Raw genomic sequence first — 27,359 nt, forward strand, 5'->3', positions numbered from 1 at the left:
TGTGGGCTTTTTTTTCTGGGAGATGATCTATAGTTTCCGTCAGATTTTCAAAGGGGTATAATCTAAGAATCACTATTCTTAGAGGATTCTTTAAGGGATATGGAAAGGTTGGATACAATGGTATCAGATAAAGCCTCATGTTTATGAGATCAAAGATATGCATTTGAGTTATTTTTCTCTGAAAGACAATCAGATCAGGCCTGCCTATATAGTTGCAGCAAAACCAGTCAGGGAAATTAGAGTATAGCTGAGAATATAATTTAGACAGGCCCATTGTATGAAATACGGTAATACTCAATGCTATAACATCACCATCATCTCAGTAGCTTAACAAAATAAAAGTTTACTTCTCATTCACACAAAGTCCAATTCCTGGTCAATAGCAGCCTTCCATGTGATCATTCAGGGATCCAGGCTCCTTGTATCCTATGACTCTGACTTCTTTTATAGCCTTGAAGTCCTCTGTTAGAACTTCAATATCTTGCCAGTAGATAGGAGAATAAAGAGAAAGTATGGAGGATTACATGAGGGTTGGACATCTTTTCTAGCCACACTCCTTCAATTAAGATTCAGTCACATGGCCTAACCTAACTGTAAGGGAGGGTGAAATGTAGTCTAACTGCATTCTCAGGGTGTAAAAGAAATGACTTTTGGTGAACACCTAGCATTTCTGCCCTATCCTCTCAAATGAAACAACAAGACCAGGAAAAGTTTGGAGAACAAGAAGACATGCTGCTTTAGATACTGGAAGAAAATTCAATGTCATAGGAAGACCAACATATTCCACAGAAAACAGGCCAGAAAACAGTGGAAGAAGCAGTTTTACAGGAGGTAGGAAAGTGTCCAGAGTAAGGAACAGAGTGACCTCAAACATATGAGCAAAAATGCTTAGAATTTTAGGCATGGAGGTAGGAGGAATTTGGGAATTTAGTGATCAATAGTAGAGCCCAAGTCACCAAATAGTATTTAGGAAGATGTGGGGTTAGGAGTGGCAATAAGAGTAGGATCAGGCAAGAGCAAGAGTGAAATAATCAAGAGATAGGAAGACTACAGAGAGGGGGCCTAGGCACAGCACAGAGAGTCAAGACAGTCTATTTGTGAGGTGACTCCTTGATGACCAGCATGTTGGACAAGAGCTGTTTCAATGCCTCCTGTCCAAGGTCAGGACAGACCCTGGAGTAGTGCAGAGCCTACAGATAGGGGTCAGCTGTGAAAGAGGCTCTGGAGACCTGAGAGGGCCTGACAAGACCCATCCTCAAATGTTCCCAGGAATCTTACTTTGCTTCTCCATCACAGGCAACAACCCTGACCAACCCTACCTTCCTCACAAATTGTTCTGGGATGAAAAGAAACAACTGAATCAGTACAAACCCTTCAGAGCACAAAGCAAATGCCCCACTAAGAGTATGGAGAACCTGGGATAGCATGTTTGCTTAGAAGAAATAATAAAAATAATTGCTCATATGTGCAAGACATGGTTCTTGGGCTTTAGATATATTTATCCATTAATCTTAACAAAAATCTTTATTTGAAGGATATGTCTTTATTACCTCAATTTATAGACTAAAAACTGAGCAACAGTCACTTATAAGTGACTTGCTCAATAAGAGTCAGAGCTGGGGTTCAAAAAGATCTGCCGTCAGAGTCGATAACCTCAACCACGATGGATACTGCCTTTCTTAGAAAGTCAAATTTGGCCCAAATTTCATATAATATTTCACCTGATTAATGGAGGTGGCATTGAAGACACATCCTTTAATTTAAGTCTCCCCCAGAAATCTCATCTACCATTTTCTTTCCATAAAGTTGCCTCATCCTTTGGAATGAAGACAAGTCATGGATCTCCCAAGAATGAGTCATGGACAGTTCCCTGGAGTGGCCACCTTCTCAATGAATGCACACTATGAGGCAATAACAAGCTTTGAAATAAAATATGTGACATATGAACAACCACAGAATGTCAAAGTTAGAGGGAAGCTTAGGGACCACAGTCCCACCATTTTAGTACAGAGAAGCCAGTAGCTTTCAAAATGTCCCTTAGGAATAAGAGCAGACTGTCCTCACTTACACAGTAAAATACTTGCCTCCTTACCTCAGAACATTTTCTCTATGCAGCATAAAGGGATCATGAGGGTTAAAAGTCAGAAACTTTTAACAGTGACATAAGTGACTGCATGGATTCTTAGGTTGCTAGCAGGACTGTGAAAAAGATAAAAGGGTTCAACTTCATGAATTTGTTTTCTATGAAATAAGGAATCCAACATCTTATATAATTAATCAGGAGTTGTATATCCATCCATTCAAGCATTTATTCTATCACCCCAGACTTTGCCCCAGCATTTATCCATCCATCCATGCACTTATTCATTCATCCCAACCTTTATCCCAGCTTTATTCAACCATCCACCCATCCATTCAACCACCCATGCAGGTATTTATTCATTCATTTGCAAAGGTTTTCACTCATTACAAAATATCTATTGAGCCAAAATTTGTGCTAAATCCTGGGTTTGCTTTTTTTTTTTTTAAAGCAATTGCAATCAATGTTTTTCTTTCTGTCTGTTTTTTAGATTTCAGTATATGGGATTCCAGTACTTTCCATTATAAAATGAACTTTATATTAAATATGTTCAGGAATCATAATAAGGTCATTATTTATGGCACACTTTGCAGATTGCATCCATTAATTCAAAGGAAAGAGGATATCACTTAGGAGTATTTCCTTTGTTGCTCAGGACCTTATTTTTGGCCTTAAGTGTTTTTTATAGGCCACATACCTAGTCTCAAGACAAATATGGACAAGGCTCAGTCAACAGTGAACTGCCTTCAGTACCAAAGAAGTACTCAGATTTTGTCAAGTTGTGTCTCTGAGAGCTGTACGGCCCTGTTGTCCTTGATGAAAAGTACTCCCCTGTGACAAAGACATGTATGCTCAGTTTTCTTGGGGGACAGTGGAAAAGGGGTCTCTACATCCTGCTTCCCTGTTAGGACTATCAGTTAGTGTTATTTGTGCAAACACTGTAATGCACCTTCTACTCTAAATAATTCTACCCCAATAGCCAGGGCTCCAATAGTTCTAAAAGTCTAAAATGATTTTGTGCAGCATTTGGCTGTGTACCACATGAGAATGTTATTTTCTGATGATAATAAAGGAGGAGACGACTCAGAAAACAAAGCGCAGTACCAAGGTGGCAACACCCAAATGTATTTATTCACTTTTGTATTATGGATGGGAAAGGTTTTCCTTGCTACAAAGGTTAAAAAACAAGTTGATGCAAATCAATACGTAGTAGCTACAACTATTATCTATTGTAAACAGAATAATAAGCAGAAAATAAAAACAGAAGCAACTACCTTGGTGTACACAGGCATTCCATTGTTTTCTGTTATAGAACTGATATGAATGCCACCATTTTTATCTCTTTATAGTATTTTTCCTTGAGACACATTTTTTAAAATTGCACATTGCTTTGCACTTGTCTTACCAGTTCAGGTTTGTAGCTTACCAAAGAATTACAGAAAACTGTTTTACTACCAAGGTGGGGGCCATGTGGTCATTTATATATTACAAATGAAAAAGAAGCAAAGTACAAAAACGTGTGTGTTTGTGTGTGTGTGTGTTTGTGTGTGTGTGTGTGTGTGTGAGAGTGTGTGTGTGTGAGAGAGAGAGAGAGAGAGAGAGAGAGAGAGAGCGAGCTGTGAATACTGGCTGGTGGGAAAGGCTTTAAACTAGTGGTCATCAAAATCATATATAATACCTATTAAACACTCACTTTGCTAGCAGCATGTAAATCACTGGATTGGTTATTCAAAGACCAGACAAACAGAATTCCCGGATACTGTTTCCATTTGGGTTTTCCAGTTCGTATGGCTCCAGCTGGCGGTACTCAAAAGTCACACGGTTTATGTGTTTTCCGCTGGAGACCATGCGCACCACCGTGTTGTCGCAGCCAATTTTCATTTGGGCTGTCATTCATGGAAAAAGTAAAAGTTTCCCAGCAAGTTAGAAACCGCATAGCAAAACCACTTCTGTCAATAAGATCATTTAAACTCAAAGAAAGCGAGAGGTTGTATCTTATCATGGGCTCAAACCATGCCAGGAGGGGAAACGTTTTTGTTTTCATGTTTGTTAGAATACAGAATTAACTTCAGAATTGTGACATTGATCTCAGCGTTTCTCTTCATGTGCAAGAACACCGTTAGCCAAATAAATCTGGCTGCACAGAAGCAAGAAGATGTCTCCTTGCGCTTTTCACATTCCACCTGCAAGGCTCTGGTGGTAAAGGCAGGAGCCTCTCCACACTAACCTTCACTCTAGTTCAGTGTTCTCAGCGGAGACAGTACTGCCTTCCAGGAACAGGCTGGAAACTAGCAGGGGTAATTTTTGGTTGTCATAACATCTGGGGGTGCAAGTGATATTTAATGGGCAGGTTGGAGGCTAAATTGTAATGCTAAACATTGATGTTGACCAAAAAGATCACCTGTTTATTATTTTCTGAGCCTAGATAATAGTTGTTTTACATATAAACAAAAATATTTTGCATGATTTAGATAGACCACACTAAATATATTCATTTTTTCCCATTGTCCACCTACATTTTTCTCATTTTTTCCATTTCTCTCTCATTTGTCCCATTGTCCACCTACCTTTTTTCTCATTTTTCCATTTCTCTCTCATTTTTTCCTGTGCTTCATAGAAGGAATGACTATTGATATCCTTACTTCTCTTAAATCCAATCTTATCCATTATCTGTATAAGCATCTGACAATGTTTATATATCAGCCGTGGGCAAACTACGGCCCCGCGGGCCGGATCCAGCCCGTTTGAAATGAATAAAACTAAAAAAAAAAAAAAAAAGACCGTACCCTTTTATGTAATGATGTTTACTTTGAATTTATATTAGTTCACACAAACACTCCATCCATGCTTTTGTTCGGCCCTCCGGTCCAGTTTAAGAACCCATTTTGGCCCTCGAGTCAAAAAGTTTGCCCACCCTGTTATATATCTTCTGGTACAGATGTGCCTGAGTGGTTATACATTGAAACTCATCATTTTTATTAAAAATTACTTCTATTTTACTCTTCCAGCCTCAGGCTGGCTCCTGAGACAGGATTTATCTGCCCTATAATAATCCTTTCTGTTGTTTAATCTACTTAATCTCCCTCCACCCACTTTGTCTCTGAGAAACACTCGCATTATTGTGTAACTGGTACTTGACAAACAGGTGCCTGATTTTAAATGAAATAAAACTGCCAGACAGAGTTACGTACTGAGGTAAAAGTCAATTTGGAGACATTATCTTAATATAAGAACCAGGGAGTCTGCATTATGCTTCTACAAGGAGGTTCAAATGTAATTTTCCTTAAATGACTTGGAAGGTCATTGTTTTTCTGATCTTGCTCTGAACTTTAATCTACATAACATGCCCCATTTCCTTTAGTTCGTGTGCATATTATTTATTTGACATAATTACTAAGAAAGTCCAATTGAAAGAGCAGGGTCCCTAACAGTTCTTCATTGTCTGAACAACTTAGGAGGGGCTCATGGAAACATGGTGAATGAAAGAAAAAAGTGAAGTTAAAATGAAACAATGAGTCACAGAATTCAAGCCTTCAAATTATCTTAAGACTAGTTTCAATCATCTGGATAATTTAGACAAAAGTGTTTTTTTGGCATTAGTCTTACCATTTTACCTAATTCAAATCATATAATTCAAGCACCAAAATTACTCTGGCCTCAATGATCTAAATTATAAGGTATGGGTGTTCGATTGTCTTTAATCTAATCCTCACACGCATCTCCCACTGGCATGGAAGGATGCATTGCCTCAGAGAACACATGCAAAGGGGGAGAGAAGCGACTTGCACTGACAGTTTAAATCAGAGCTCAAGTGTAAATTAGCATTAAATAACCCCTGTGTTTTCAGCAAAGTGAGTTCTTAGAAACCTCTTGCCTTTACCTTGATTATCAAGCTTGCCCCGGACCCAGTCCTGCCTTAAATCTCATCCGAAGCTCTTTTATACAGGAGTGAATGGGGGACAGTGGACACCACATGTTGGGCCTTAGTGGTTACCGATGCATATTAATTCTATTTCAGAGATGTTTTGTTTATTAAGGTCCCAGTATTAGCTCAGAGAGAAAAAATACTGGGGTGCAGACCTGGTTTTAATTAAAACAGGCAACAGCTGATCAAAGGATGTCTGATTTACAGCTTCATCATCTAACTGGTTAATGATCTGTGGTTACAAGAAAGGAAAGGGGCTATGATAAGAATTTGCCATGAGGTTAAAGACTTGCTGTTTCCCTCCTGTTTTACTTTTGTCTCTTTAAAGATAATCTCCAATTCTTTCCCAGTTTTACTTAGGGCCAACCTTAAACACGCATCCTTGTTACTTCATACGTTTCTCTCCCAGTGTCAGATACTTCGGTAATGCATTCTTCATAGTGTACATAGTCTTAAGTGTAAAATCCTCACTTGTGCACTTAATGTGCACAATTGAAGATTTTTGGTGGAACTTGACTTCCCATGTATAAGAATGCTAGGTGTTTCACTTAAGGAAATAATCTTGATGGGCACATAAATAATGATCAAAGAAACATCTCACCAGGGCCTTGAAAGGGATAGCAGAGATCCGCTAAAGGCATCATCTTGGAAGGGTCCAATCCACTTCCTCCCAGCAGCTCCACAAAGTCTCCTTTCCCCCCACAGCCTGCTGCAGGTTTCTGAGAGAATAGCAACAGGGAAAGAGATATTTAAACCAACTATGGGAGTCAAATCATTTGTCCAATGGCAAGTTGGGGAATTCACTCAATCAGCCCTAGACATCCTAATAGTGCCATTTCATTCAACATTCAGGACTCTGAAATTAAAAGGCATTTACAATTTAAAAAAGTGATAAGAATTGCTTTTCTAAATCAGTTGAGTAATCATTTCTTAAAATGTGTGTGCATTTTAAAAATAAGTCCAAGGACTACAATGATGAAATGGGAATCTGTAAACTCCACATAAGATGTGTGAAAAAATGAAATCATTCAGACATACATACTAGAATATTTGAATTAGTGCATGCAGTCAGAGAGTTTTCATAAATAGGGCTTTCTTTCAACTCACCTCTTTTCCTTTTCTTTGTAAAGGACTTTTTCTGCTATTGGGACAATGTTTATCATTTCTACTGATAAGGATTTAGAATAAATTCAAATATGACCCGTGGGGCTCTGCACACCCTGGCCCTGCCCATCTCCCTGACATGTCTCATATCACTCCCCCTCTATCTTTCCTCCTTTCCATTTCTGGAATCCAATAAGCTCATTCCTGCCTCTGGGCCTCTACACTACTGTTCTCTGTTCCTGGCTCTTCCTGTGGCTGCTGGCTCCCTCATCACTATCACTAAAGTCTCACTTTGTCTCCTTCTCAGAAGGTTTCTTTCCTGACCACCTTAGTATCTCAAGGAGCTCTCCACCCCTCCTTCTGCTCCCTTGTCCCAGTCACTATCCATCACAGCACTTCATTTCATTTTCCGTCAGGCACTCACCACTAGCTGAAATATATGCAGTTTTGCCTGTCACATGCCACTAAAATGCAGGTTTCATGTGAGCAGCATCTATTTTGTTTGTTGTTAATTTACAGCATCTAGAATAGTGCCTTGAACATAGTGAGAACTCAAAAAAATATTTGGAAAAGAAAAAGATGCCTAGAAGAATGCAGACTTTAATTTAAAAAAAAAAGGAAACACCAAGATTACTCCTCATAGCCAAGAATAACTGAAGTGCAGATCTCCCAGTCTGGTATCACTCTTGCCGTCTTCTATACTGTACATCAGGAATGACATACGAACAATCTCAAGGCAATAAGGCTATGTCATACATAGACACCCACTTGTTCTGGTCTTTATCAAAGAAATATTCTCCCACTAAAGTCGCCCTCCAAGAAAACAAACAAAAAAGCATTGGCCCACAAATTTAGGGCTTAAAGGAAATTAGATATGTTCCTTTTATCAGTCCTAGTCCTATTTGGCTTTCCCTGAAATCTGTCTGATTAGGAACTATGACTGTCCTTGATGCCAGCAAATACACGAGCTATCTTAACCTCAGCACAAGAGAAAAGTAAAAGGAAACGAGGATGACTCAGAGGGAAGACGCTACCAGCGCAAGTAAATGTGGTCAAGCTCAGCATTTATCTTAAGATCCATACAGAAGTTCATGGGAAAACAAGTTGATGGAGAATCTCAACTAATATCTGTTACAAAATGTACTGAATTAAATGTAATGCCAGAAAACTCTTCAAAACTTTACTGTATTTTGCAATATAAAAATCCAATTTCGCATTTTTTGCTACACTTAGCATTTCTTCATAACACAGTCAATGAGATACTTCCTTCATGTTAAAAGAAAATTCCAATAGTCAGAAAAACAGCTGTGTAGATGACTCATACTAGGTTCTGCTAGGAGATAATCTTTTTTTAAAGAGGCAAGTACAAGAGAGTTCAATTGTAATTATATGCCACACATTTACCCATTGAAAACATTTCTTGCATCACAAGAAAAGTATTCAAGTAGCACAGGGGACACCTGAGTGTGCAACTTTCAGCTGAACAGGAATAGGAAAGGGTTTAGTTAAAGCGGGGGGGGGGGGGCCCACACACCTGTGAGACTTTACAGTCAAACAGGGCAGACTACTCCAATTGCTCATGTCCGTGTTTACCCTGTATGAGTACTTTTGCTCTGACAAAGCTCTGGCTTTAGTAAATAGTTTGAAAGCAAGTAAGCAACTCACCTTTAACTGCAGGCCATTTAAGTGTCCCAGGGTGAGATCAGATATTTTGATCATCACAGGATAAATTATGGAGAAGCTGCAGTTTCGATGCTGATGTGGAACCACCAGGGTGAACCTTCCATTTGGGGTCTGGGAAATGACGTTGCAGGCTTTGCAGGAAAAAAAATCACATGTTCACTACTTGGTATGCTGGTTTTTATAGACATTTGCCTCATCCTTATTTTAGGCTCCTATTCATGGTCTAGGGAAGCGGTCCTCAACCTGTGGGTCGCGACCCCTTTGGCGGTCGAACGACCCTTTCACAGGGGTCGCCTAAGACCATCCTGCATATCAGATATTTGCATTACGATTCATAACAGTAGCAACATTATAGTTATGAAGTAGCAACGAAAATAATTTTATGGTTGGGTCACAACATGAGGAACTGTATTGAAAGGGCCAGAAGGTTGAGAACCACTGGTCTAGGCCTTGTGGCTTGGAGTACATTTCACAAAGGCAATTTGGAGGTGGGAAGGGTTTGGGGAATGAAAGCCACCAGGGATGTATGGATGAAGCCTTTGGGGCTGCCAGGGGCTTCTAATATTAATCTCAGGGGGTTATCTTGTTTATAATCAGAAAACCTAAATTCATAACCAACCAAACAATACCAGCTGGAACACTTCAGTTAACTGGGTTCCAGGTTCAAGCTGGGAGTCTGGAAGAATCAAGACTTTCAAGCTGAGGCCGGAACTCAAACCCTACCTGCCTGGAGCCTTCACTCATTGAATTTGGGGCCAATGTTATTTTTTAAATAATAAAATAAACAATAAAACAGTCATGAAATAGGCTGAGAAAAAATAGAAAGAAAGCAGGCTACATCTGAATAAATATTTGCTGAGTGTTAAATGTTAAATTGACTAAAAGATAAATTTTAATGTTTGATTTACTCCCAAGAATTTTCTGAAATTTTTTGTTTTGTATCTCAAGTCTAGACTTATAAATTTATTCTTCTAGCTATGAAACTAGAAGCATTAGTTTATACCTTTTTCCCCCCCAAAAGTTTCTGACTTATCAGAACAGGTCAGAACTACTTCTTGCCTCCTTCCATATTTTTTAATTCCACTTAATTTCAAAAAGAACTGAAATTCCATGACAATTCTGGAAAGCTTCTGATTTATAACCAAACAAAATAGATGAGAAATATTTCATTTTTTTCCCTCTAGGATTATTCTGCTCCGGTCCTCAGAAACAGCCTCTTTGGGGGGCTTCTTTCAAAATTTAAAAAAAAACAACACAAAAATTGAAAGATCAGTCAATACATTATTCTTTGGCAGATTCGGTCCATTCTTTGACCATATGAAGTGGTAATACTAATACTATTGCATGCAACCAAAAATGAATAATAATTTCTCTTTTCCTGAATTAATTTTTTACTTTATTTTTTTAATATATTTTATTGATTTTTCACAGAGAGGAAGGGAGAGAGATAGAGAGTTAGAAACATCGATGAGAGAGAAACATTGATCAGCTGCCTGCTGCACGCCTCCTACTGGGGATGTGCCCGCAACCCAGGTACATGCCCTTGACCGGAATCGAACCTGGGACCTTTCAGTCCGCAGGACGATGCTCTATCCACTGAGCCAAACCGGTTTCGGCTTTTTTTTTTTTTTACTTTATTTTTATTGTTGATGCTATTGAAAATGTCCCCATTTTCCCCCTCTTCACCCACTTCCACCCAGCGCCCTCCCCCCTTCCCTTTGGCCATCACCATACTGTTGTCTGTGTCTGTGGGTTATGTATATGTTATTTGGCTAATCCCTTCACCTTCTTTCATCCAATTAATTTTTGTTTTGTTTTAATGGGAGAAAAATAAGCAGATGAGTGAACTCATTTTGATTAAGATAATGTATTTTAGGCCTGGGCTGTTCAGCTTTTTAGCATCTATGGGCATATCCATCAACAATGAACTGTGGGGAACGCTGAATCAGAAGGCAACTTTGAGGTCCTGGTCCAACCTTCTTCTGCCCAGGCATGAAATCTGTCTAATACATCCCAGATATGCAGTCTTTCCACCTTTGCATAAATATCTAAAACTGCAACTTCATATCTGATCCCTCAAGCTTATCCCAGATGAGTGAAATGATTTGGAGGGATTAAAGTTTGTCACTGAATGCATTGTACTTTAGGAGATTAGAATAATATACTGAACAAAAAGATAGAATTCTACTCACCTTAAAGTAGTATTCTATCTAGACTGGGAAATAAATTAAAAACTGTGATTTGATTTTCATAATAATAAATAGAAAATATTCTTTTTGGCCATTTCTGATTACAAAAGAATTTCCATTTAAATCATTTTTCACTTCAAATGTCTGTGCAATGATACTCTCTTTGAAAACCAGATTTGATCTACCTGTCCCCCCCCCACCCCACCCCACCCCCCCTGCCTTCCACCTGAGAAGACAGAGAGCCCACTTACGAAAGAGGTTGGGAACTGTCCTGATGGTTAATGTGAACCCATTTCCTGGTTCATGGACCCGGAAGAAGATCATGGCCACGTTCTGGGAGGATCTGATGCTCCTTCTGCCAAGACCGCTCTCACAGAAATCTATGTATCGCTCAGTTGTGGGGAGAGGGTGGTCCTGGGAACTGGGGAACTTCTCCCCTTTGAGAATCCAACCGTCAAATACCTTCCAACAAAAACACACACATAGGTGATCGCTCCCATCAGCTCCCTAAGTGACAGGTGTGGAACCGACAGCCTACACTCCTCTGCCCACTTGCTTTCCATCTGTATATATCTCTACTGGGAGGGTTATTTGCAAGTAATATTATTAATTATTTATTGCATTTTTTCTTTATAAACCTTAAAGTTTCCAAAATAAGTCAACTTTATTATACGTCAGCCACCTTCGTAAATCAAACTACAGAAGCACACGTTGGGTTTCAGTTATTCTCTTTCTTTTCCTCATTGAAATATGAATAAAATATCTTTTTAAAAAAACACAGCAGCAGAAAAAAACTGAAGCTGCAACTTGACCTACCTGCCAACAGTTATATATGCCCATTTTCCTCCTTGTTTTTGTTTGTTTGTTTTACTTTTATCAGATATTAAAATACCAAGAACTACTTCAACACTCAGACAACAATGGCTGGTGTATAGCTTAGGACTTTTCCCCCTTCACTTGTTAAAGTTTGCAACTGGACAAAAGGTCAGAGTCTATTGACTGTACTCTTAAAAACACCACAGGTCTCCAATTTAATGAGTCCAGTCTCGTTCCCATTACCAACACCAGCTGCAAATTACTCCAGTCCTCTTCTAAAGCGTTTTGAACCGAGGCTCCATTTAAAGAATAATCCCAGTGCGCAGATTTTAGTCCTGCTCTTCTGAACTGGACTGGAGAACTCCACCAGCCATTCCCAGCTGACCTGTCTGGCTCATGGACAATGCCTGGGAGAGGCATGGAGCTTGTCCTCCCTTCCCACCGGCCTCAGACTAGATTCCCTCTCAGCATCCCTCCCAGCAGCCTGCGTCCGCGGCTTTGAAGACAACCTTTAGGAGCCGGGGACATCTCCGGACCAGCAGGAGCAAAGCAGGCGCAGGTCTCAGACTCCTGGGGCCGGCCTCCGCTCAGCACCCGCCCTCTCGGTGGACCCGAGCGCTCGCGCTAGTTTGTACATCGGCCGAGATTGTAACACAGCCTTTAGCAACGGGAGTTCAAGTCTTAGAAGCGTTGGCCCCGAGAGTACACAGGGGGGATTTTAAATCATGGCAGCCTCTGAGGCATCAGCCCTTCCTGGTGTGGGGCGAGGTCTTGGGGTTGAGAGGTGGTTCCTGTCCCAGCGGAGCGTCTAACTAAGAATGTCACCGGCTCCCCCAAACTCGGCTGCCCCACGACGGGCGCCCAGCCCGCCCATTTCCCCTCCGCGGTGCCCGGCTGCCGGGTGGGGACACCTCACCTTCAGGAAGTCCCCGCCCTGGCAGTCAATGGAGACCAGGTCGTAGTAGATGGTGATGAACTCCTCGGGCTCGCTGATGAAGAAGGCAGCGCAGTGCAGCTGCGGCCGGTCGGCGGTGAAGGTGAACTGGCCCTGCAGGCTCAGCATGTCCAGGCACCCTGAGGGCGGGCAGGGCACGGGGCGAGGCGTCTCGGCTGCAGCCCCGCAGCCCCTCCCGGCGCCCCGATTCCCAGGTTTGCAGCGCCCCCCGCGCCGACTCCCAGCCGGACTCCCAGCCTCGCTGCGCGCTGCTCCGGTGCCCCAGGGCGCAACACCCCGTCCGCTGCTGCGCTCCTCGTGGTGGCACGGATCCTTCGCGATGGGAACCATGCCCTGGACAGCCCCTTCTCTGTGGTGCCCGGGAGCCTCCTGCCCTTGCGCAGAGCCCACACCTCCCCACAGCCCGCTGCCTGCGAACCCAGCCGGGCACCAGCCGGGCAGCCCCAACTCACGCAGAGCGCGGCGGTACAGCGGCTCCCCCGCCAGCTCCCGCTTCAGGTGGGCGCTGAGGAGCAGGAAAGGGTCCTGGTCCCCGGCTTCCCGCAGCTGGCAAGGAACATGGGTCAGTTGGGAAAAGTTGAAGGGGTGGGAAAGGGGGCCGGGAGCAGGGCACCCTCTCTGCCTTACAGCAAAGAGGACCAAGTGACGGGATACTGTCCCTCAGACCAGGGGACCGCAGGCGGCCAGGGGGAAGGAGGAAGAGGCAGGAGGGAAAGCCAGTCTGGGGAAAGGTCGGCACCAAGATGGGGAAGAAAGAGCTAACCCGGCAAAGGCAAGCGCCTACGCAGCCTGCCCTCCCCCCTCCCCACGCCCCCCACGGCAGGACACTCACCAGGGGAGGTGTGAGGGGTCAGCCAGGGGACCACTCACCTCCAGGTATCGGCTCTCCCCTCTCAGAGCCACCAGGAAGATCAGGATGAAGCGACACCGGAGTTTGAAGGAAGGAGACATGCTGGTCCTGCCTCCGTCAGCAGCTGGTGTGCTCCACTCCACACCTCGTCCGTCCGGCTGAGAGCTGGAAGCTGGCAGGGTCCCCTGCCCGGGTCTCTTTTATAGAGCAGTGAGGAGGGAAGGCTGCCTGCTCCTTAACTGGTCTGCGCTCAGTAACCATGGGTTACCCTGTCTCGGTGACACAGTGCGTGGCGATGACGAGGGTCCAGCTCTCTCCCAAATTTTCAGAGTGGGCTAGCATTATTCAGCAAGCATGATTTCAGACACTTACAACTTACTGAACCCATGTGTGGGAGAAGCAATGAGGCCGGGAAAGAGAATAAGGGAGGGCATTTTGCTGGGCCTGGCAAATGCTGAATTCTCCTCTCCTGGGCATACGCAGGGGATTTTTGGTTTTGCAAAGCAAGGTGACAAGGTTACACTCATGTATAAAATACCCAAACACATAATAACCTTATCATGCAGCCTTGCCTCGTAACCTTGGATGGACTCATGCTGGAAATTGTCAGAAAATACAGTACTTACGCAATTGCTCATGCTTCTCAGGGAGAAACTCGAGGCGTTTTCAGCTCCAAAGAGAAGCAGGACAGAAGCCGAAATCTGATTTTGCAGAATATTGCAATAATGTAATTCAAGCTTTCTTTCTGTCCCTTAGTCTTTGCTTTATCCTGGGCCAGTTTCTTGTAAGAATTCCCTTAATGGAAAGCTAACTCTGGCGTCTGTGTGCTCCTGGGTTTTAGCTGAGGAGCGGTCACTTAGCTTGAATGTATATACGGCAGACACTCCTGGGCCAGCTAACGGGGCCAGGACACAGCACCTACTGAACCACTGAGAGAGGAAGTCATTCCATGTCACACCTTCAAATACCTGAATTACTTTAATATTCATGTGGAAAGAACTGCCCAAAGCTTAATTATAACCGCTCATCAGCCAATGTACAGGGCGAACCAAGTGACTTAGCGACTCAGAAATAAGTTAAGAATAAGCTTATCTTTGCTAATTACACATGAAGAGAATTGCTTCTCTTTTATGTATAAAATTGTGGGAAATGTGGGGACATGCCACATTCACCTTTCTCACCCCTTTCCTATCTACGTGTTAAGCAAGCCAACTACAAATCCTAAAAACTTTCATGTTGCTTTGCCACTGCCTGACAGAAAACACAACTACCATAGCTTGCATTGTTATGAAATTATTACAGATAACGAGACCTAATACAGGGTTTTAATGCAAGAAAATGGTTCTATTTTTAGTTTATGAATACTCAAAATTAAGCAATGATTTACCTAGTGGTGTCAGAACTCGATATTTTCATATTTAAGACAATTCTGAGCTCTGTAGGGGCGGCCCCTTAGCTATTTAAACAGGAGGCCTTCTTACCGTAGTTCAACTCTGTAGTAGTCCTTAGACCACAGAGAGCATGAGAGGGAAGTTCCCCCAAAGGTCATGAACACTGGCCACCATGCCTTTCTCCCCATCCCAGGGTTGTACAGATGTCTAAATCTTAGAGAGGGAATAAAGAAACCCAAGAGGAATAAAAGAGGAGAAAATAAATGGTTTAATCCCAACACACCAGGCCAGCTTCAAGTCTGTCTCCCAGCAGTCTGTGCCCAGAGAGAGGCTCAGGCACATTCATCCCGTAAGCCACTAGCCCAGTCTCCTTTCCCATCAACCTAGCCATGGCCTGGGCCAGCTCCCAGGATACTCAGCTTGGAGAACCCCATTTATCCCACTTTGGGGGGTCTGGCTTTGCTACATCACCACTGAGACATTCTTCTCCAACCTGCCCCTACACACACACACACACACACACACACACACACACACACACATTCATGGACAACAATAATGTTCCTAATGTGCATTCATGATGCTCCCTCCTCAGGAACCACACACAGGAAGAGCTGGGATGAAGCAGGACAAACATAACCACAAATGGGTAACATCCTATGTTACCTAATAAGCCACAAGTATAGCAAAGGGATGTACTTTATTCCCACCAAATCCTATGTGGGGAAATTAATGTGTAATTTTCACTAGCTTGGCAAATATCTACTAAGCCAATGAGAACTGCATTGTGACTTTTATCTGTTTTTTGTTGGTTTGTTTGGTTTGGTTTGGCTTGGCTTTTAAGAGTAACTGAAGGATGAAAACTAGACTCTACAAGGGAAACTAAGAAGATAGAATTGGAAGACAAAAACAAGCCAGATAGCCATTCTCTATTAGCAAAGGCTTTAAAAATGGGTGACAACAATGGAAGAGTAATTTAGATTAGACAGAAGGAAATCGTTTCTGGATAATAAGTAGGTCTATGTCTGAGAACTGAATATAAATTGTTTTCATCCATTGATTTGGTCATTCAAACAACTAGCTTAATATTTGAAAGCTATTTGTTCCATCAAATTGACTGGTTATTTTGAAATATATTCTTAGTAAACTTAGAGTCCCCAATCTGCTGTTAGAATGACCTGTATATTCACCTCCATTCTCTGCACGCATTTTAGTTTTTCTCTGTATTTTCGAAGACAACCTCTCCAATGCTGATTTAATGCAGTCCCTGATCATTGTTTTTTTTTAGGTCTTAAACTATTGTCAGGCAGGGTTAAGACCTTCTTTTTGTTACCTAAGATGAAGACATTTTTTTCTTTTCTAAAGCCCCAGTGCAAATTGTCACCTGTGTTAAACCTGAAGGTGGAGGTGGCCACATAATCTAGATCAATGTATAATCCATGAACATGGGAGCGGGGCAAGTTTTAAACTGCTGAGCCTGAAGAGGCACAGGCAGAGAACTACTAAGTAGAACACTGGGGTACTCTGTAGTCACCCACGTGACCTATGATGTCATTGTGACAGCCAAGTGTAAGCTTATGGACCGAGGTGTCAGAAGCAGCAAGAACTACACAATCCCAAATCTCTTTCTATTTTAGAGTTGCTGCAAAGACCTTCTCAAAGAATTCCCTATCTGTAATAGTGAACTTTATCTTTCATTAATCACTTCAACAGAGAATACCACAATCCATGCTTTAGGAAACTTTCCTTTTCCCTTTGCTGCCTGATATGTTGAGGTGTTGGGAAATGGGACATCTGATTGAGTTCTTTAAGAAATAAATGAAGATGATTGAATAAAACTCATTTATCCAACAGCAACAACAACTAACTTTCAATTGTTTTCAAGATGACTTGCTCTTTGAATGAATTTGGCTATTTTTTAATGCAACCCTTTTAATAGGTTTAATTTATTTTTCACATGAGTTTGGGATCAAGAAGGAAGAACCTAAACAAATACACTTGGGGAACCATTAGCCTTTGAATTAAACCCTCAAATGTCAGTGATTTTCAACCCAAATCCATTATCTTCTTTTGCTATGGTTAAGACCACTAGCAGTACTAAACATTAGGACTTTGAGGGTAGCAAGTGACTGGCAGCAAATCAGAAGTTAAGCAAAAAGGGGAAATATTATCAGGACACAGGGATACCTTCACCAATACATGGACAGAAATCAGGAAGCAGGGGCTAAAATCCTGCCTCCCTGTCTCTGTTCCAGGCTGCCTTCACCCCACATCTCAGTCTGTATGCCTGTAAATAAGCCACCAACAGATTCCTAAGCTTCACATGTTACAACTTGACAAATAAAAATACCCTGAACCAATATTCCCATAATCCCCAGTCCACAAAACTTTGTGGGAAAGGCTTCAAAGCCAGGGGATAGGACCCTGTCACAACATGACTGTTCCCCTGACAGCCATATGGATGGAAAAAAGAGAAGCAATTTCAAGAAAAAGGGATGCTGGATTCACAAAATAATGGGTATCTTCAACAGAGTAAAAAAAAAAAAAGCAAAAGCCCTGGTTTAGTGACCTCTTTGATCATAAGTTTTCTCACCTGTAAAATTATTTTTCTCACTGGGAATTTATTGTACGAATTAAATATTATATATCTCCTACATAGAGAATAGCGTTAAATGGTAGCTATTATTAAATTATGCCAATCATATTATGTCTTTATCACTAGGGTTTTCCTTCTAATGATGATTTTATAAGAGTGCATGGAAAGCATATGTTTTTCATATTATTATTAAAATATAATGAATGGCTTCCAATTAGAACATTAACAGACTTTAAAAAGCCATAGTTAGAAAAAGAGAGAACTAAGTTAAAGTATAATTACAGAACTGCATTTCAAAAGGCTAGCTAGAAATGGATCCCATTAAAGATTATGTCCCTTAATGGACAGTGGCTTAGCTGCATCAGAGAGAAAAGCTGAATGTAAAGAGCAGTAGAATTGAGAAGATTGAGGAAAGGGGAAAGTTGAAGTTATAAAGCAGAAACAGGAGATAATTAGGAACTGCTTGGAGAATAGCATTTTGATTCTATATCAAGGACTGTTGAATAACATCATCTGTTAGGTGTGGGGACACTGAGAATAAGAAAGCAATGATTTGACAAGGTTTCCAAACAGCGGTGATGGGAGGAAAGACAAGAGATTAAAAGATCTGCCCAGGTTATCACAGTGAGTCAGAAACAAAGTCTAGACTAAAAAGATCCCTCTATATTCAGCCAAGTAATCAATCCTTCAAAGACAATAGCCCTGGAAATTAATTCAAAAAATATATATTTTAGGTTTTAAAAAATTACCAAACTAGGAGCAAAAAACGAGATGGCGCTGGGCCAAAGCAGGACGCATCACAAGCTGCAAGGAGCTTGGGGTTGCTGTTTGTGCAATGGCTTCCTGACTTTGGAGTGACATTGTTATCTCAACTCCCTTCAGGCTGCCTCTAAATTATGCCATGACTAACATCGAGCCAGCGATCATAATGAAATGCCATTTAATAATCCTCACTGCCTGCATCAAGGGGAAAAGTACAGCCGGGCCAGAGCCGTTGGTGTTTGTCATTGGGCAGAGGTGACGTGCATCTGCACGTCACATCAGCCTCTCCTCTGACGGAAGAGAAATGAAGTGTGAAGAGTCTCATTTTAGTGTCTTAGAATAGATCTAAAGGAGAAAAGCCTGCCAGTTATGTGGAGTGACACGACAAGCTCTAAATAAGGAAGGCAACAGGAAAAACTGCAAGCTAGGCAGTGGTTAGCTATCTGCGGTGCCTTCTTTGCTCATTTTTGTGGGACCCCTGTCACAAGCCAGCCTGCTTCCCCGTCTACCAATCCCTTCCTTCCTTCCTTCCTTCCTTCCTTCCTTCCTTCCTTCCTTCCTTCCTTCCTTCCTTCCCTTGCTTCATTCCTTCCACAAACTCTGAGCAACAGATTTAACTGCCCTGTACTCATAGTATTTTATATATAAATGCCTGAAAAGCCTTTATTATATGTATTATAACTTTTAATGTGTCTATCTTCAAACCTAAATATAAACACGTGGAAGTCTGGCCCTGCAGCTCACCTATCTCTAGCCTACACACACACACACACACACACACACACACACACACACACACGACACTACTGGGTGGTACCTAAAAGCAAATTGAATAGAGGGGCTTCTGCTCCTCCACCTAGTTATAAATTAAAGAACTGTCTCCACTAAAAATTTTCACCAGCTGACAACATCCAAAGACGTGGCACCAGCCAGGTAATGGGATTTGGGTGGTAAAACCTGAGGAAAGGGAAGAACGGAGGTGCTGAAACTGATCCTGGAGTCAGCCCTAGAAGACCACAGTCAGCTGTTGGGTGGGGAGTAAGAAAGGTAAGAGGGAGCTGGAGGGACAGAGCTGGGTCTCAGGTGGGGTGATTAGGGCACTTGCCTGGGGCACAAAAACTCAGTCATCAAGATAAATAATAGTGTAATGCAATGTGTTATAAGAGGAAAATTAATGCAAAAAAATCCATGATGAACAAAACATCAAAGTTTTAGGTAAAGACATCATTGGTCCTAGTGGCTTTTCCTGTTGCCTCTGGCTTTATTCTGGCTCCACACAGCACTGTGCAGGGAAATACACACAGGCAACAGTTCGTCCCTGCAGGAGTAACTAAGAGTTCTAGGGGTTTCATTCTGGTTTCCGTGAGTGAAAACAAAAGGGCTCTGGATTAGGTGTCCCAAGCCCTGGATCACTGACTGAGAGCTTGGGTAAGTCATTCACGTCATTTGTAAGATGAGAGGAGTGTAGCTTTCAAGATCACAGCAGGAAACAGATGGTGGCGAGTTTTTTTAAAAAAAAGACTCTATAGAGGTGTGGGCAGCATGCAGGGAAACCACAAGGGAGAGTGCAGTGTTCTAGGACTAAGAACAGAGAGGAAATGTGGTCCAGCTTCCTGGGCCAGAGGACAGGGCGGGGAGGGTGAGATATGAATGGGAGGGTCAATGGAAGCTGTCCAGCCCTGCGGGCTGTTGGATCTCTAAGATCCTGTGGTGGTTTTAAAACTGGTCTGCAAATGTTTTGGCACTCTTCCCACAAAAAGTGAAGTCTCATTCCTTTTCCCCAAATCCTTTTCAAGAATGTGGCTTGATTTAGTGACATGCTTCTAATAAATTGGCCAAGTGACACTGTAATTTCGGAGGCTAATTTAGAAAAAGGCCTGAGCTGCCACGTAAGGAGTCCAGCCACCATGAAGCTGCCATGCTGGAGACCACATAGACATTGAGGGAAGTGCCCAGCTGTGTCAGCCCCCAGATGTTTTGATCATCTGAGCCCAAGTACCAGACACCTGAGTAAAGAAGCCCTTGAGGTGACCCCAGTTCCCAGCTCGCAGCTGATGGCAACATCATGAGAGACCCCAAGCCAGAACCACCCCATGAGTACTGTCCAATACCAACCCACAGGAACCACAAAAGGTAATCAATGACTGTGGTTTTAAGTCACTAAGTTTTGGGGGGATGTGCTTTACAGGAACAAATAACTAATACACGGCCTGCCTTACTCTGTCCGGGCTATTACACTAGAATGCCACAGTCAGGGTGGCTTATAAACAATAGAAATTGATTTCTCACAGCTCTGGAGTCTGGAAGTCTAAGATCAAGGCTGATTCACCGTCTGGTGAGGTCCCACTTGCTGGTTCACAGACAGATGTTTTCTTCCTGTGTCCTCACATGGCGGCAGGGACTGGGGAGCTCTCTGGGGTCCTTTTCATAAGGGCACTAATTCCATGTATGAGGGCTTCACTCTCCTGACCTCACCACTTCCCCAAGGCCCCACCTCCAACCACCATCACACTGGGGGAACACAAACATTCAGTCCACAGCAAGGCCTTTTCCGTGTCTAATCTACATTTTCTAGGGCTCTGACTTAGGGTCCCCAGGTGCCTCAGCTGTGTGACAGTCTTTGTTTGTGAAGCCCTTGAACTGAATCACCATCTTCAAGACGTGCCCCTGTGGGGGATATAATAATTTTCACTTACAGTTATTGGCTATGTTTTAGGGAGGCCGCAAGATGTGGGAGACAAAGATGCATCTATCAATATTTTCCTTACAAAAATGAAATTATAGTGCATATACTATTTTGCAATATGATTCATATATTGTCATATATCACAAACATGATTTTATGTCATTAAATGTACTTTCCCAACATCATTTAAATGGTTGCATAGCATTCTATTGACATATTTTATTTAATAAACACCCTATTGACCATTTCTATTGTTTCCAGTAATTATTATAATCAAACCTATGGATAATTTTAAACCCCTTATTTTGATTCTTTAGACTTAATGCTAAAGACTTTAATGGACTATCACCATGGATTCTCAAAACTGGTATCTCTTTGGATTTGGGATCAAGGATAAATCAACAGACCACTGAGAAGGCAATCCCATTTATAGTACTGGAGAAGGGCTAATTACTTTTCATAAAGCCATGAACACTCAGAATCAGATGCCTCCCTCAGTATTCACTCGTCGCCTTCTTTTCAATTTAGAAGAGAGTTTGAAAGGAGTAGATGCATGAGACCAGACTGAGCAAAGCAGTTGCTTCATTTACGGCGGATTTTGGATGACTACATATGGCATCTCATAGCACGCTCTTCCTGTCTGTAAAGACCTCTGGGTATTCTGAGAGCAATAAGGGTCAAATTAATCCCAATGATGTGTCAAATTAGTAATCATATTAATTCCATATTGTCACCTGCTCTTTGGCAGGTTTAATAAGCCACATGTTAAATTGATTATGCAAATTATCTTAGGAAAATTAAAACATCTGTTCCACATATCACCATATTTCAAGGTGAAAGTCTTCCTGAAGGTGAGCTTTCAATCCCACCGAATATGATGTCTTTGGCTACATTGTGCATGGCTTTGCAAAGCATCTAAACTCAGCATTGACATCTTTCTTTTCTTATGCCACATATCAGGATGCTATAATTTTGTAGCACTGACAATCAGCTAGTTTGTTTTTTACACATAGTACACATTGACATGATCCATAAAAATGGGAATAAAAATGTGGCATAACTCTAAAAGATTTATCTTTTCACTTCATAAAAGGATAAGTCATGAGACCACAAAGAAGATGTGGATGGACACACTGGAAATCATTCCAGGAGAGCCCAGCAGAATAGACAGGCTTTGAGAACTCCTGGAGGCGTGTTTACTCATTTCTCCCTTTTAGTGAGATCACTCCCCTTGAGTCCCTTACCGTGCCTCCATTTTCTCCATCGCCATCGGTTCTCAGTTGAATGTTTAATAAAGAAGAATGAAGTAATATTCTAGTAACTTTAGTTTTATACAAGAATCAACTTGGGAGCTTGTTAAAAATACAAAGATTATCATTTAGTAGAACTAGAGTGGAGGCCAGGAGTCTACATTTTTAAGCATGTAAGGTGGTCCTGATGTAGTGGTCTATGGTCCGCACTGAGAGACACAATTGTGTCTGGGATGGTTAAGATCACAGATCTTAAGGATGTGACATCCCCAGATTTGAATTCTTCCTCTGCTACTTACTCCCCCTCTGGCCTTGGGCAAGTTATTTCATGTAAGTCTTGGCTTCCTAGTCTATAAAATAGCGGTACTACATAATACATTCTATACCTTAAACTTACACAATGTTATTTCTCAATAATATTGCAATAAAAAATAGTAAAAAATAAATGGGGATACTACAATATGGCTAAACCTTGAAAACACTATGCTACATGAAATAAGCCAGACACAAAAAGATAAGTATTATGAGATTCCACTTACATAGGTTTCCTAGAATAGGCAAATCATAGAATCAGAGATAGAAAGTAGAATAGAGGTTACCAAGGGCTAGGGGAGGGGGGTTGAGTTTTTGTTTAATAAGTAAAGCATTTCTGTTTGGGAAGATGAAAAAGTTCTGGAAATGGATGGTTGTAGAATGTGCACAACAATGTGAATGTATGTAATACTACTGGATGATACACTTAAAAATAGTTTAATATGGCCCTGGCTAGTTTTGCTCAGTGGTGAGAGCATCAGCCTGAGGACCCAGGGTCATGGGTTCAATTCAAGGGCACGTACCTCAGTTGCAGGCTCAATCCCTGGCCCGGGTCTGGGCCTGTGTGGGAGGCAACCAGTCAATGTGTCTCTCTCACATCGACATTCTTTCTCTTTCTTTCATTTTCTCTCTCTCTCTCTACACACACACACACACACACACACACACCCCTCTCTCCCTCCTACTGTCTCTAAAAATCAATGAAAAAATATCTTTGGGTGAGGATTTTAAAAAATAGTTTAAAATGGTAAATTTCATGATATTTTACCACAATAAAAAGAGAGGTCCATAAGAAATGATAATAAATTAAGTTATTGATTCAAAATGGGGATAAAAATTCCTGCTCCCTAAGGTGGCTGTGAATGTTTTTAGTGAGATAATATATGAATAGAACTTACTTAATACAGGGCCTGGCATATAGCAAAGGTTCAGTAGATGGCAGTACCTCCTGAGTGACAGGGGACAGCTCCTTCCTGTACATGGCAACATGTCACAGGCTGTGCGGAGAGGGTGGGTCGTTGTATACCAAGGCCCACCACATGTGCCCAAACCAGATCAGATCAGCAGCTTCTCAGTTCCCGGAGGTGCGTTCAAACTGTCCAGGGATTGACACCCCCCCGCCCCACACACACACACCTCCCCGTTCTACAGCTGCTCCTAGAAGAGGCTGTCTCACTCTTCAGAGGAGCCTCCTGCTCCATTCTCCCTCAGAGGAAACACAGGGCTAGGCCAACTGCTCCTCTCCAGGCTGTCCCTTGGAGGAGGTGAGAATACCACCCACCAACACAGACAGGAGAGGGAAGTGCCCTCTCCTCCTGAGGACCCAGCTGACCTCAGGCTCCTGCCCAGCTTATCTGCATCATCCCCCCAGCAGCAGGTCTGGAGTAGCTGCTGTGATCTCACGCACCCACATACCCTCTCTTCTCCCCTCTCCTTCGAATCACCTCCCTTCTACACAAAACGTAGCCAATTAATTACTCTTCACAAAACACAGCCTTAAACATCCTTTTAAAGCAAACTCCCACAGTTGCAAATAGCAAAAAACTAAGATTATTACACAAAATTAAATTTAATTTCAAAATCACCCCTTTGTTTTCCCTTGGATTTATTGTAACATTGATGAAGCGAATATAATTCTGACTTCTAATTAGTTTTAGCTCCCACTGGTACTAAGCACTTTAGGTTTTAAATGTTACAAAGACTCATTAAAGGCTTTTCTTCTCCTGTTTTTCTTCATCTTTCTTCTCAAACCCCACAAGCAAAAATTACATCTAGCTTCATTTAATTTTTATCTTTAAAATGTTGACGAATAAGTAAATGGTTTTTCTTTGAAAATGGCAATGATGAAAGCACGCATCTGTGGGATGGGGATGGGTGGGCAGTTCCGTGGGGATTTGCTTTCCTAATTGGAGTTTCGTAAATGGTCGTCACTTCTGTCTCACTGTGAGGGCATGAAAATCTCATGCTGAAAGCCGGAGGGGAAGGTCAGAAAAACATTTAGTTCCCACGAAATGAGGTTGTACCTATAGAATATGGGGTGAACTAGTTAGTCCTGAGCAAAAAGGAAATGAGCAACAGCAACAAATCTCACCTCCATTTAGTCGGGAGAAAAGCAACAAGCGTTAACATTAAATGCTTGAATTTACAACCTATTGTTTGAAATATGCAGACACAACACAAGTGGCCTTTGAAAAACAACTGACATCTTGTGAAAAGATAAATTGGGAGATTTGGGGATATAAATTATGTACATAAATAATAAACGGGCCATATTAGAAAAATAAAGATTATAGAAGAATGAAAAAAGATAAAATAACATAATTTTACCATCCAGAGATAACTACATTATGGACTCTAATCCTATTCTAGTCTTCTGTATGTGAATGTGAGATGTATACATACTGACGTTGAATTTCACACTATGACTCAGGTGTACACAACAATAAAATGAAAAGAACCTTTATTTCTTCCCTGTAAGTGGATCTTATTTTGTTCTCTAGAATGTGCCTTGCCTCTGGTTACTAGGCTCCCACAATCAGTGACCTCTTAATTGCAACACTAGTGCTATCAGATTCCCTCCCCTCTGGTCCTTTCCATAGAACTATTCCATTCCTGCCAAAGTTCAGCCACAATACGGGCTGCAGGTGAGGTCACCTTGTTATGAACTGAATGCTTGTGTCACCTCAAAACTTATATGTTAAAACCCTAGTCCCTAGTGTGATAGTGTTTGGAGGTGGGACCTTTGGGAGGTAATTAGGTTTATGTTGCGGCCAAAAGGTAAACTGAGTGGGGGGGTGAAAGGATTAAGGAAAGACAGATAAGAGAATGAAAGCTGGGTCTCCGTGGGACGTGGGACGCTGCTCCCTGATGAGGAGCCAGCGCCCACAAGCATGTCTTTATTTTATAGCACCTTGATCTTGGACTTCCCAGCCTCCAGGACTGTGAGAAATAAATGTTTTGTTTAAGCCACCAGACCACGGTATTTTGTTATAGCAGTCCAAGTTGACTACAATGCCTCCATTTTCTAGCTGTGTAATTTAGGATAACTTATTTACCTCCCTGTGCCTGGGGTAACCTGTGAATTGATAACAATCCTACCTCCATTTTTCAGTTGCTGTGAGGATTAACTGAGATATCATGCCAGCTTTTATATATCTACTAGGTACAAAATAGAAGTCAACAAATGCTAGTTTCCGCCTCCACTCTCTCTGCCTAGAGAAACAGACTCAATGTAGGTAAAGATGGTGTTCCCTCTCTCAGGGGTTCATTGTCAAGCAAGAGCTGAAAGGGGTTAACCTTAAAGAGAATGAATCATTTCATCTGAGGTTAAGATCTCAGTGTGCGTTTGGAGGGCTTTCCAGCCCCCCTGACACATCTCATGAGCTGCCACTGTCTCTACAAGAAGCAAAGTCCCTGTAAACTGGAGGTTTGCTTGTCTCTATTGTCTTATTCTGTATTTTTAAGTTAACATCAATTGAGTTTTATAAGTTTGAGGATTCTTTTATGACTCGGGATAAATGCATAAACCATAGCTTTATACAAAAAAAAGGAATGAATGTCTGTACCTTAAATTCCCACCTTAGGCAGAAAACACATTAATAGAACTGAGTCTACAACTGTTTCTCCATCAGACACTGCAAATGATCATTGAGGGGATGCAAAGGGCCCCATGAAGCCGAAATCAGGCTTCTTTGTTTTCCTGCAGCTTCTGTAAGTGTGCAGATCTCCTCAGCACCCCGCTGCCTCCACAGCTTCAGGCAAGCACGCTCTTAACTTTGCAGACCCCATTCTCCCTCTTCTGGACTGCTTGCCAATTACCTTAGGTGCCAGTCTCCACAAAGTCTGCCAGGCTGCATTTTGTCTCCACCAGTGGACTCCTAAACCATCTCCCAGATGGGTAGTATGCCAGGAAATTGTGGAACCACAAACACCTTCTTCTCCCTGGATCCCTCTTTGCCTGCAGTGTTTTTTTCAGACAATTGCTCCAAAATATCAGCGGTGAGTCAGACCTAGCGATCAAGAGCACTGAGCTCTGTGGTATTAAATTGAGAGATGGCCTAAAGGTAAAGTTAAAGTAGCCCCAGCTGGCATGCTAGTCACGAATCTTCAAAGCTGGGTGATAGTATCTTTTCTGGGGCATCAGAAGCTCAGTAAAGAACTTCCTGCCTCAGATTGAAGGGGGGGGGGGACGCGCAGCAAATTGCCTCCTTCTCTAAGCAACCAAGTCTTCAGCACTGACACTGACACCCACACTGAGATTTGTGCCTACTTACCATAGACACTCAGTTCCGTCCAGTTTCAATGTGCTTCAGACCTGAGTTCAGCTCTGGCTCAGCTGGGCCCTAGGACCTTGGGTGTGTCACTTCCTCAGACCTCAGTTTCCTCCCTTGAAATTTGCACTTGGCACCAGTCAGGTCCCCAGACCTGCCCAAGCTCGGGAGCAAGCAGGGCGCTTGTTCAGGGAGAGAGTCCAGCCGATGTCGGCAGTGTCCCTGAAACACTGGATTTGGAGCTCGATGGGTCTCTTCCAGCTCTCAGATTTCTTTGATTTAAAGACACACAAAAAAGTATTCTGGGTGGGGATAGAAGATGTTTTTACTGCAAATGCCTTGCCGAGTTCTAGGAAAAGCAGGCCAGCAGGGGGTCTCAGCACCACTGTAGGATGTTGATGCCTGAGGCATTTCTATTACCATTCGCCTCTTCACAAAAAGGCCTACACCTGTCTCCTTTCCTTCCATCTGTTTCTGGTAGCTCCTGTA

The 27,359-nt window shown here is 42.2% G+C and overlaps 1 protein-coding gene across 2 annotated transcripts; it reads right to left on the reverse strand.

Moving 5' to 3' along the window:
* Positions 1 to 319: 319 nt before the first annotated feature.
* On the reverse strand, positions 320 to 26,918 carry CRHBP (corticotropin releasing hormone binding protein). Of its 2 annotated transcripts, XM_023750523.1 has the most exons (11): positions 26,874 to 26,918; positions 14,229 to 14,303; positions 13,623 to 13,787; positions 13,205 to 13,298; positions 12,714 to 12,871; positions 11,233 to 11,443; positions 8,775 to 8,923; positions 6,607 to 6,724; positions 3,774 to 3,966; positions 2,093 to 2,199; positions 320 to 480 (listed from the first exon to the last, which is right to left on the reverse strand). In XM_023750523.1, exons 1-9 carry the CDS (start codon positions 26,874 to 26,876, stop codon positions 3,809 to 3,811), a joined length of 1,131 nt encoding a protein of 376 aa, XP_023606291.1. In that variant the 5' UTR covers positions 26,877 to 26,918; the 3' UTR covers positions 320 to 480; positions 2,093 to 2,199; positions 3,774 to 3,808. The 2 variants fall into 2 exon arrangements, with proteins under 2 accessions (XP_023606291.1, XP_006081368.2); XM_006081306.3 differs by lacking the exon at positions 26,874 to 26,918 and having other exon boundaries at positions 14,229 to 15,899.
* Between the last annotated feature and the right edge of the window lie 441 nt (positions 26,919 to 27,359).

This window comes from Myotis lucifugus, unplaced genomic scaffold (genome assembly GCF_000147115.1).
Source record: "Myotis lucifugus unplaced genomic scaffold, Myoluc2.0 scaffold_0, whole genome shotgun sequence".
NCBI lineage: Eukaryota > Metazoa > Chordata > Mammalia > Chiroptera > Vespertilionidae > Myotis > Myotis lucifugus.